Below are 10522 nucleotides of genomic sequence, written 5' to 3' on the forward strand. Positions count from 1 at the left end.
CCATGAGTCATAAGGCAAGTGAACACAAAAGAGCGCAAATACCACCCAATACGAGAAATCGTATAAACGAGGAGAAGTTGTTGCAGCCTAGATTGCATCAAATGATGACCTATAGATCCTTTCACTAAGGCCCTTAAGGCAAGAGCTTTTGATGGACATGTTGAATGGATGGGAATCAGATGTATGGCAGCATTTATGGCAGCATAGTCTTTTTAGTATAAGTGGGAGATTGTTGGAATGTATACTAAAAGCCTCGCTTTTGTATAAACATTTATAAGAATCACATTGGTCAAGTGTCTTTATTTATATATACCAAATGTAGATGTTCAATTATTTATATTGTAGATAACATAGTGTGTGGTGTCACACACAGAAGATCATGTTATCGGTTCTTTATAAATTAAAAACAGTAGCTCACGACCAAGATGGAAAGGAACAAACCATTAGAAGGTCGTAGTGTAAATATGTATTAGTTTATCTTAACTATATAATTACACTAGTACACTTAGAGTGTATTGAGCAGGACAATTTAGAGGTTGTTTTTTTTATACTGACTTTATAAAGAAACAAAGACCTCAGTTATTATGGAAGTGTGTGCTCTTAATCCTAATATAATAACAAGCACATATATTTGATATTTATTTCTTTAATTTATCAATGGGTGAGATTTAGTTCGATAAATCAATAAGCCCGATAAGTTGGGAAATGATATCACTTATAGTGTGTGTTGTTGATTATAGAAAGATACTGTGTCCTAGTGATCTAGGTTGATAATGTCCCCAAGAGGAGCTCATAAGGATTGTCATGTTAAACCTTGCAGGTGGACTTAGTCCGACATGATGATAAGGTTGAGTGGTACTACTCTTGGACTAAGATATTAATTAAATGAGTTGTCAGTAACTCACTTAATTAGTGGCCATTCGACATCTTAAACATAGGGAGACTAACACACTCATAATAAGAAGGAGCCCAAAAATGTAATTTGGGATTGGTGTGGTAGTTCAATAATAGTTCTTTAGTGGAATGAATTATTATTAATGGAATTAAGTTGTGTGTTCGGGGCGAACACGAGAAGCTTAATTTCATCGGGAGACCAAAACCAATTCCTCCTCTCGGTCCCTATCGTAGCCTCTTGTATATAGAGATTTATACCCACCACATACCTACCTTCTTACCCAACCTATAGGGGCCGGCCAAGCTAAGCTTGAAGCTCAAGCTTAGGGCCGGCCAAGCCTAAAGGTTGAGCCTTAAGGTGACCGGCCAATAGCTTGGAGCCCAAGCTTAGGTGGCCGGCCACATTATAATTAAAAGGGTTTTTTTTATTAAAATTATTTTTTATGTGGATATCATAATTTTAAAAGAAAGTTTGAAATTTAAATCTTTCCTTTTATAGCTTTCTACAAAAGATTAAGAAAAGATTTGAAATCTTTCCTTATTTGTAGATTGAAAGGTGGATTTTAATTTTTAAGAAAACTTTCCATTTTAACCATGTTCATAATTTAAAAGAGAGTTTAAAAATTAAATATCTCTTTTATAAGTTTCTACAAAAGATTAAGAAAAGATTTGATATCTTTCCTTATTTGTAAATTGAAAGGAGATTTTAATTTTTAGAGATAACTTTCCTTTTGAAAATTATCCACATGTTTAAAAGAAAGATTTTAATTTATAAAATTTCCTTTTTATAATCCACCATGAAGGGAAAATTATTGGAGAAATTTTTTATAAATTTTCGGAGACAAATTAGGAAGTTTTAATTAATTAAAACTCTCCTTGTTTATAGCTTGATGGTGGCCGACCATGTAAATTAAGAAAAGGAAAATTGTTTTTAATTAAATAATTTTTTTTCTTTTCATGGCAAAAGAATTAAGGAAGTTTTTAATTAAATTTCCTTATTTGCCAAGACCAAGGAATATAAAAGAGGAGGTAGAGGTGTCTTCATGTGAACGACTCTTTTCTTTTCTTCCTCTCTTTTCCTCCTTGGTGTGGTCGGCCCCTCCTCTTTTCTCTCCTCTCCATATTGTGGCCGAATCTTCCTTATTAGTGGAGTTGCTTTGGTGGCCGGATCAAGCAAGGAGAAGAAGGAGAGAAAGGAAGCCTAGTCTCTAGCATCCCTTGGAGCTTGGTGGTGGCCGAACCTCTTCATCCTTGGAGGAGTTTTTGGTGGCCGAAACCTAGAAGGAAGAAGAAGGTGCTTGGTGGTTCTCATCTCGGAAGATCGTTGCCCACAAAACGTCCGAGGTTAAAAGAGGAATACGGTAGAAGATCAAGAGGTTATTTGCTTACAAAGAAAGGTATAACTAGTAATTGTTTTCCGCATCATACTAGTTTTCTTTGTATAGTTATTTATGGAAATACCAAATACAAGAGGCATATGATTCTAGAGTTTTCGAAATAGTTTTTTCATGTTTGTGTTTTCTTCTTTTTCAAATTTATGATTCGATTGTTCTTTTTGGTTAACCTAGAGTTATTTAAGGAAATAAATATTAACTTTCCTTAAAAGGCTTTGCCTAGGCGGTGGTGGTTGCTCCCATATCCAAGAAGATCATGTGCCTCGCCATGCAGTCCTGGAAGCCAATTTTGGAAATTAATATTTATGGAATTAATAACTTAGGTATATTTGAATCAATAGTGTTAAGTTCCGCTTACGATTCAAATTTAAACCATTAAGAACAGATAAGTTAAATTTGGAATCAATGATGTTAAGTTCCGTCTGCGATTCCTAATTTAACTTCTAAAGAACACAATAGGTTATTTAAAGAAAGGTTTGACACTTGTACAAAAAAATTTTGTATAGTGGAACCGATACATTTTCCTAGGACTAACCAACACCTTCTTCGTCTTCACTTGAGCTCCTTCCTTCTTCTTGTTCGGATGAGGTGGAAGCTACATCATCAATTCTCATTAGAGCAAAATTTACTACATGGTGCTCTTCTTCCTCCGATGATGATGATGGATCATCCCATGTCGCCTTTAGATTTTTGACTTTCTTCCCCTTTTCTTTTGTCTTTTTCTTTTCTTCCTTCTTCTTCAATAGGGGGCATTCATCTCTTATGTGTCCCTCTCCTTGGCAATTGTAGCAAATGATCTTCCTTGTCCTACTTTTGCTTCTTGAGCTTTTCCTAGCATGGGATTTGTTAGATGAAAATTTTTTAAAAGCTCTTCTCACTTTTCTTACCATATACTCCTCTTGGTCGCTATCCATTGAGGCGCTTGATTCTTCAGAGTCGGATGATGGTGGGGATGAAGACTTGTTCTTCTTACCCTTTCCCTTGTTTGCCACAAGAGCTACTCCTCTTGATCTATTTGCTTCTCCTTCTAATCCTTCAACCCTTGTTTCGTGAAGCTCCATTGTTGAGAAGAATTCATCTAGAGAGCTCTTCTCTAGATCCTTTGAAATGTAGAATGAATCGACAATGGAGCTCCATGTTGAGGTTCTTGGGAAAGCATTGATGGCTTTCATTATGATGTCTCGGTTGGAGAGTTTCTCACCTACACTTGTTAGTCCACTTAAAATTTATTTAATTTTAGCATGAAGTGTAGATACCTTATCTCCCTTCTCAAGCTTTACATTGTTGAGTTTAGTTCGGAGAAGATCTCTTCTTGCCAATTTAGCCTCCGATGTGCCTTCATGAAGCTCCACTAGCTTTTCCCATAACTCCTTGGCGTTTGAGTAGATTCCCACCCGTGTTACTTCTTGTTGGGGAAGAACATTTAGTAGATGATGGATGACTTTCGAATTCGCTAAATGTTCTTCCCTTTGTTTCTTGCTCCACCTTGTTTTCTCAAGTATCTTATTGTCTTGATCCCTAGGCACTTCAAAACCATTTTCCATGATTAGCATGATATCAAAATCGGTTTCGAAGAATACCTCCATTCTCTTCTTCCACCAAGAGAAATCCTCTTCGAATTTGGGTGGATGAATGTTTGAGCCGACCATTTGATGATGTGCTCTTCTCGACGATTAGTCCATTGAAGGGCAACCTTGCTCTGATACCACTTGTTGGGGGATCTTGCGGCCGGCTTGAAGGGGGGGTTGGATAGCTAGGTCACCCCCAAATCGATTTCTTCTCTATAAAAGGTTAGTGCGTAGCGAAAATACCAAAACTAAAGCAATTAGAAACAAATAAGAATACAAACGCTAACACACTCGATGTAACGTGGTTCGAAGATGATGCTCCTACTCCACGACGTTTCCTTGAGGTGGACGAGCCCTTGATCCTTCGGTGGATCAGTCCCCGGCAATCTCCGTCTAGAGCTTCTCCTTCTCGGTGGAGCAAACCTCTCACAAGATGATCTCTTCCTCTTTACAAGATGGAGTTTATATTGGGAGGAAGAGTATTGAACTTGGAAGCTTTGGGCAAGACTAAGAAGATTTACAATTAGCACCAGTAACCCTCTTCAAGCCCCAAAGCATTCCTTAAATAAGAGGAGAGATTTGATCACAAATCAACTCAAACCTCGACACCAGTCGACTGGTCCAAGCACCAGTCGACTGGTCCAAGCACCAGTCGACTGGTGTGCCGATGGACCCAGCCAACGACTCTCTGTAGAAAGCCACATTCTGCCAACGGCTATGTACCAGTCGACTGGTCTCAAGACCAGTCGACTGGTCCCCGTAGCCGACAAGCACAGAATGCTTCTGTGCATTCTGTGAAACTGGATCAGTCGACTGGTCCTATTACCAGTCGACTGGTCCCAGTACATTCACTCCTCTCATCCTTTCCGGAGTCGCCTTTGAAGTCCTCTTCCTCGGCCTTCGTCCCTCAGATGCACCCGAGTGTTGGAGTGTATACTGAAAGCCTAAGCTTTGTAAACATTCATTATGAATAAAGAATCACATTTGGTCTAATTATCTACATTTGTTTGTAGTTGTTCATTTAATTTATATTGTAGATAACATAGTATGTGGTGTCACATACAGAAGATGATGTTATCAGTACCTTATAAATTATAAACAGTAGCTCACGACCAGAATGGAAAGGAACAAACCATTAGAAGGTCGTAGTGTAATTAGGTATTAGTTTATCTTGACTATATAATTACACTAGTACACTCAGAGTGTATTGAGTAGGACCATTTGAGGTCGTTTCTTTATACTGACTTTATAAAGGAACAAAGACCTCGGTTATTATGGAAGTGTGTGCTCTTAATCCTAATATAATAACAAGCACATATATTTGATATTTATTTCTTTAATTTATCAATGGGTGAGATTTAGTTCGATGAATCAAAGGCCGATAAATTGGGAAATGATATCACTTATAGTGTGTGTTGTTGATTATAGAAGGAAACTGTGTCCTAGAGATACTAGGTTGATAATGTCCCCAAGAGGAGCTCATAAGGATTGTCATGTTAAACCCTGCAGGTGGACTTAGTCCGACATGACGATAAGGTTGAGTGGTACTACTTTTGGACTTAGACATTAATTAAATGAGTTGTCAGTAACTCACTTAATTAGTGGACATTCGATATCTTAAACACAGGGAGACTAACACACTCATAATAAGAAGGAGCCCAAAAATGTAATTTGGGATTGGTGCGGTGGTTCAATGATAGTTCTCTAGTGGAATGAATTATCATTGATAAAATTAAGTTGTGTGTTCGGGGCGAACACGGGATGCTTAATTTTATCGGGAGACCAAAACCAATTCCTCCTCTCGGTCCCTATCGTAGCCTCTTATTTATAGAGTTCTATACCCACCTATACCCACCTTCTATACCCACCCAATGGGGGCCGGCCAAGCTAGCTTGGGAACAAGCTAGGGCCGGCCTAGGTATGATTTTGGGTGGCCGGCCCTAGCTTGAACCCAAGCTAGTAGGGCCGGCCATAATTAATTAAAAAGAAAATTTAATTTTAATGTTTATTATTATGTGGAAGATTTAATTTAAAAGAGAATTAAAATTAAAATATCTCTCTTGTAAAAATTTACAAAAGATTAAAGAAAGAGATTAGATCTCTTTCCTTATTTGTAGATTGGAGAGATGTTTTATTTTCTCTTTAAAATTATTCACATGTTAATAAAATTAAAATTATAGATATTTCCTTTTATTAACCATGAAGAGATTTTAAAGAGAAATTTTATTTTTAAAATTTCCGGAAACAAATAAGGAAAGTTTTAATTGTTGATTGAAACTTGTCCAATTTGCTTCCTATTGTTTTGGCCGGCCATCATTGTTTAATTGGGGAAATATTATTTTATTTTTCTCAATTAAATCATGTCAAGGAAATTAAGGAAAATTTATTGTAATTAAATTTCCTAATTTACCTAGGCCAAGGAATATAAAAGAAGGGGTGAGGGTGCCTTCATGAGACACAACCTCTATTATTTTCTCCCTTTCTCCTTGGTGTTGTGGCCGGCCATTACCCTCTCCCTCTCTTCCTCTTGTGGTGGCCGAATACTTCATCTTTCTTGGAGTTCTTGTGGTGGCCGGATACTACTTGGAGAAGAAGAAGAAGAAGGAGAGAAAGCTAGCATCTCTTGGAGCTTGGTTAGTATTTTGATTTTCTTCTTTGGTAAAGTTCTTCCTTTGTGGCCGAACCTTGCTTGGAGAAGAAGAAGGTGGTTGGTGGTTTCTCATCTTGGTAGATCGTTACCCACACAACGTCCGAGGTTAGAAGAGGAATACGGTAGAAGATCAAGAGGTTTTCTACAAGGTATAACTAGTAATTTCTATTTCCGCATCATGCTAGTTATTTATGGAAATAATACCAAATACAAGAGGCTTACGTTCTAGTATTTCGAATATGTTTTTTCGAAGTTGTGTTCTTTTGTTTCTTTCTTTTCCTTGTGATTTGATTGTTCTCTTTGGTTAACCTAAAGTTATTTTAGGAAATTAAATATTAGCTTTCTATTAAAGGTTTTGTCTAGTCGGTGGTGGTTGCTCCCATATCCAAGAAGGTCATGTGCCTCGCCACGTCAGTACTGGGAACCTTTTATGGAAATTAATATTTAATGGAATTAATAACTTAAGGAGACTTGGGTCGAGCGTGTTAAGTTCAGGAGATCCAAGTCAAAACCTAAAAGAACAAATAGATTAAGTTTTGGATCAAACGTGTTAAGTTCCGCAGGAGATCCAAAATTTAATTTAAAAGAACACATGGTAGCTAGGAAAAAGGTTCAGATCTTTGTACAAAATTTTTGTACAGTGGAACCTATAGGCTTTCCGAGTAGCAACCAACAATTGGTATCAGAGCTAGGGTTTTGCCTCTGTGTATTTGGTATTTAGTTTAATTATGCACATGTCATACATAATTTAGGCAGGTTAATAGTAGGATGTGCTAACTCTATGGATGCAGGATCCAACTATTATGGCTTTTAGTTAATTATGTGTGTGATTGGACCCTTGGACATGTCAAGGGCAATTTATATGTGTGTGCATGATTGTATTAAAATACAACACACTACAAGAAAAAAGCTAAACAACAACGCTTTTTTGGCGTTGTCGTATGTACTTAAAAAGTGATGTTGTAGATGGTGTTGTAGAAAGTCATATCAAAGACAACGCTTTAAAAGCGTTGTGGTTGGTCACAAAGACAACGCTTTTTAAGCGTTGTCTTTTCGTTCTTAAAAAGCGTTGTTATAGATGCTGTTGTAAAAATGCACATATCAAAGACAACGCTTTAAAAGCGTTGTGGTTGGTCACAAAGACAACGTTTTTTAAGCGTTGTCTATTCGTTCTTAAAAAGCGTTGTTAAAGATGTTGTTGTAAAAATGCACATATCAAAGACAACGCTTTAAAAGCGTTGTGGTTGGTCTCAAAGACATTGTTTTTTAAGCGTTGTCTTTTATTACTTAAAAACGTTGTCTTTTTAAATTTATAAAAAATAGTGTTTTTCTTAATTAAATAGCAAAAATTATAAAAAATACTCAAAATTTACATATAATTGAATATCCACAACCACAATCATTTTTATAATAAGACTATTTAACAAATAAATAAAACTTTATATTATACAAACAAAATGTATACATATTGATCCACAAATTAAATTTGTATCATACAAGTTATCCTTAACTTCATGACAATAATTTTTCAAACACACAAGTTTTACAAAACCTCATCATTGACTAACCGTTGTTGTTGGTGTCCATCGCATGGAATTGCTTCTTTAAGTCCAGCAATCTCTTCTTCTGAAAGGCTTTCAGCTATCACTCTTAGAGCCATCTTCTTCAACTTGTCATCAGCACACCTGGGGTTGTAGGCAATCAAGAAATTTTGTATGAAAACTTTCATACATGTAAATCTCGTACTAAATAATATGTCAATGTTATATATACATGTAATTCATACCGTAAGTGTGTTTATATCATAGCTGACAAGTTTTCTTTAGGGCCAACTTCTACTCAAGCTCTTTAAACATTGCATCAAAATAAAAAAATTGGCATTAGTTCTGTGCTAAATGAAAATCATATTTAGAGGAAAAAGCGGGAGTGCTGTAGATGGATATATTAACCAAGCATATTAATGTTTGACCTGTCTTTACAAGTTCTAAGCATATATATTAACCAAGCATATAACCTAAGAGGAATAAGTTACAAAATGCTACTTGATGTTTGACCTGTCTTTATTGGATTTTGCGGCCCCGGTCTTCTTGTAGCCAGGCACAATGTAATACTTGATGTTGACTCTACCTTTGCAGTTGTTTCGGCTTGAGGAGTGGCAAAGAATGGTGGAGTAGAGGATGGATTTCAGGTATTCATCCGTGCCATCGAGGAAATGACTCCAGTAGGTGACTAGCATGTTGACCAGGGCATGCTTGGAGAAGATGACTTGTTTCAGAAGCTTTTTAGATCAAAGATACGAAGTGCATTGTTATAAAACTAGATGCACGAACACTTGCTTATACGGTTCTTGAAATAAAATACATTCGTAACCGTCACTAGCCCAAGCTCAATAAGGAAAATTCACGGTAAATGTGCATAGTATACCTCAGATACTGCAGATGATAGGGAAGGCCAGAAGACAGTTTGACGCAAATATTGAGATTGCCCAAGCCAATCCATGGTACTAATCCTGACAGCTCCTCCAAATCGCACTGACTTGATTGTGTCCACCCATCCTTGTTCATCAGCTTGGAACCTTTGAAATGAAAACTGCATTGGGTACATGGAAAAAACAACAAAAAGGGAGGATAAATGATAGCCACCAACCTAATTGTTCACAAATATCTGTATAAGTTATTAAGGGTGTTCATAGCAGTTGATCCTTTAGCCCTGTCTGTTAGATGGTCAAATCTAGGCGCCAACTCAAAAATGTTGGCGTCCAAGTGTTAGTGTTCAACTACTTCTGACAATGAAGTAGTAGCAGATAATCAAGAACACAAGAGAATCTGAAAGAGTCTATATTTCTTTCACTAGTAGCAGATAATGATTAGATTAGAAAGCAAAAGAACGCATACCACACCAGCTGCTCCTGCTGTTAAAGCCATAGGTGCAGTGACAGCGCTTAATCCAGATGAGCACATAACTGGAATCTGAACTGCTCGGGAAATGGAGTATGCAGCTGCTAGCGTTGGTGTGGCCTACATTTTAAAGAGGAAAAATATCACATTTTTCATCACAAGTGTGCTAAGATTTCTTATTCGTACTGTTGTTACCTTCTCGATCAAACCAAGGACACCAGGTTTTGATGGACTTGAGTATTTCCCTCCTTCAGTTTGGATTATATCAGCACCTTCCTGTTCCAGCAACTCTGCTAGCTTCACCTTTTTAAATTGAACAAAAAACAACGAGAGATTGTGTTAGTGACAAATCTCAGTTTACGAGGAAATAAATGAGCTACCTGATCAGGGAGACTAAGCATGTGTGGCACGGTTACAGACAGTGTAATGGATGGAAGAATCCTTCTAGTTTCTCTAGTGAGCTTTAGAATCTGACAATGGCACCACAGAATAGTGACGAGATAGAAATAGCTGAAAATACTCGAGGAACTGCAAGGAAAAGTACGATCATGATTCATATACCTGTTCAGGGGAAAACTGAATTCCCATCTCGTAGAAAGAATCATAATTTCCAATTTCCACCTGCATTTAGCACAAGGATTTTAATGTTTGGTATGACAGACAATCCGATCGAAACCAGTCAAGTTCATCGCATCCTAACCATTTGGGCACCTGCTTCCACTGCAGAAGGAAATGCCAAAGGGTCCACAGAGGAAACACAAATCTGCAAGAACAAGATCATCATAAGAAAGAAGAGCTGTGGAACTCTGAAAATGCGAGCTACTGAGGCAGCGAGCAATCTGCTTGAACAAGGTAATCATGCAGCGTTGGAACTCTGTCGTGAGCATCAAAGACCAAATATTACCAAATATTAAGATCACTGACAAACCAAATAATACCTTATTTTTAACAGCTATCTAGAGGATCTGGCTTTTTGACTTGAAGCTGGTTCAAAGAAGACAAATCAAATATACAAATACTAAGATGAAAGCATAATGAAGTAGTTAACTTTTTCTACTTTACCTGATTATAAGATCTACAGCTTCTTGCTCAGTATTTTGTTGCACGAGTAATTATTAG

The 10522-nt window shown here is 37.0% G+C and overlaps 1 protein-coding gene across 1 annotated transcript; it reads right to left on the bottom strand.

The window, feature by feature from the left end:
- Positions 1–9355: 9355 nt before the first annotated feature.
- On the bottom strand, positions 9356–10187 carry LOC121986600 (uncharacterized protein ycf23-like). Its single transcript, XM_042540559.1, has 5 exons — positions 10104–10187; positions 9965–10024; positions 9784–9873; positions 9599–9706; positions 9356–9523 (listed from the first exon to the last, which is right to left on the bottom strand). Exons 1-5 carry the CDS (start codon positions 10185–10187, stop codon positions 9356–9358), a joined length of 510 nt encoding a protein of 169 aa, XP_042396493.1.
- Between the last annotated feature and the right edge of the window lie 335 nt (positions 10188–10522).

This window comes from Zingiber officinale, chromosome 5B, assembly GCF_018446385.1.
Source record: "Zingiber officinale cultivar Zhangliang chromosome 5B, Zo_v1.1, whole genome shotgun sequence".
NCBI classification, from domain to species: Eukaryota; Viridiplantae; Streptophyta; class Magnoliopsida; order Zingiberales; family Zingiberaceae; genus Zingiber; species Zingiber officinale.

Bases quoted from the DNA above. Each gene is read 5' to 3' on its own strand.
- LOC121986600 (XM_042540559.1), bottom strand. From the start codon at position 10,187: ATGATGATCTTGTTCTTGCAGATTTGTGTTTCCTCTGTGGACCCTTTG. The intron at 10,025-10,103 runs GTTAGGATGCGA...TGCTAAATGCAG, and splicing joins TGGAAGCAGGTGCCCAAATG to GTGGAAATTGGAAATTATGA. The intron at 9,874-9,964 runs GTATATGAATCA...TGCCATTGTCAG, and splicing joins TTCAGTTTTCCCCTGAACAG to ATTCTAAAGCTCACTAGAGA.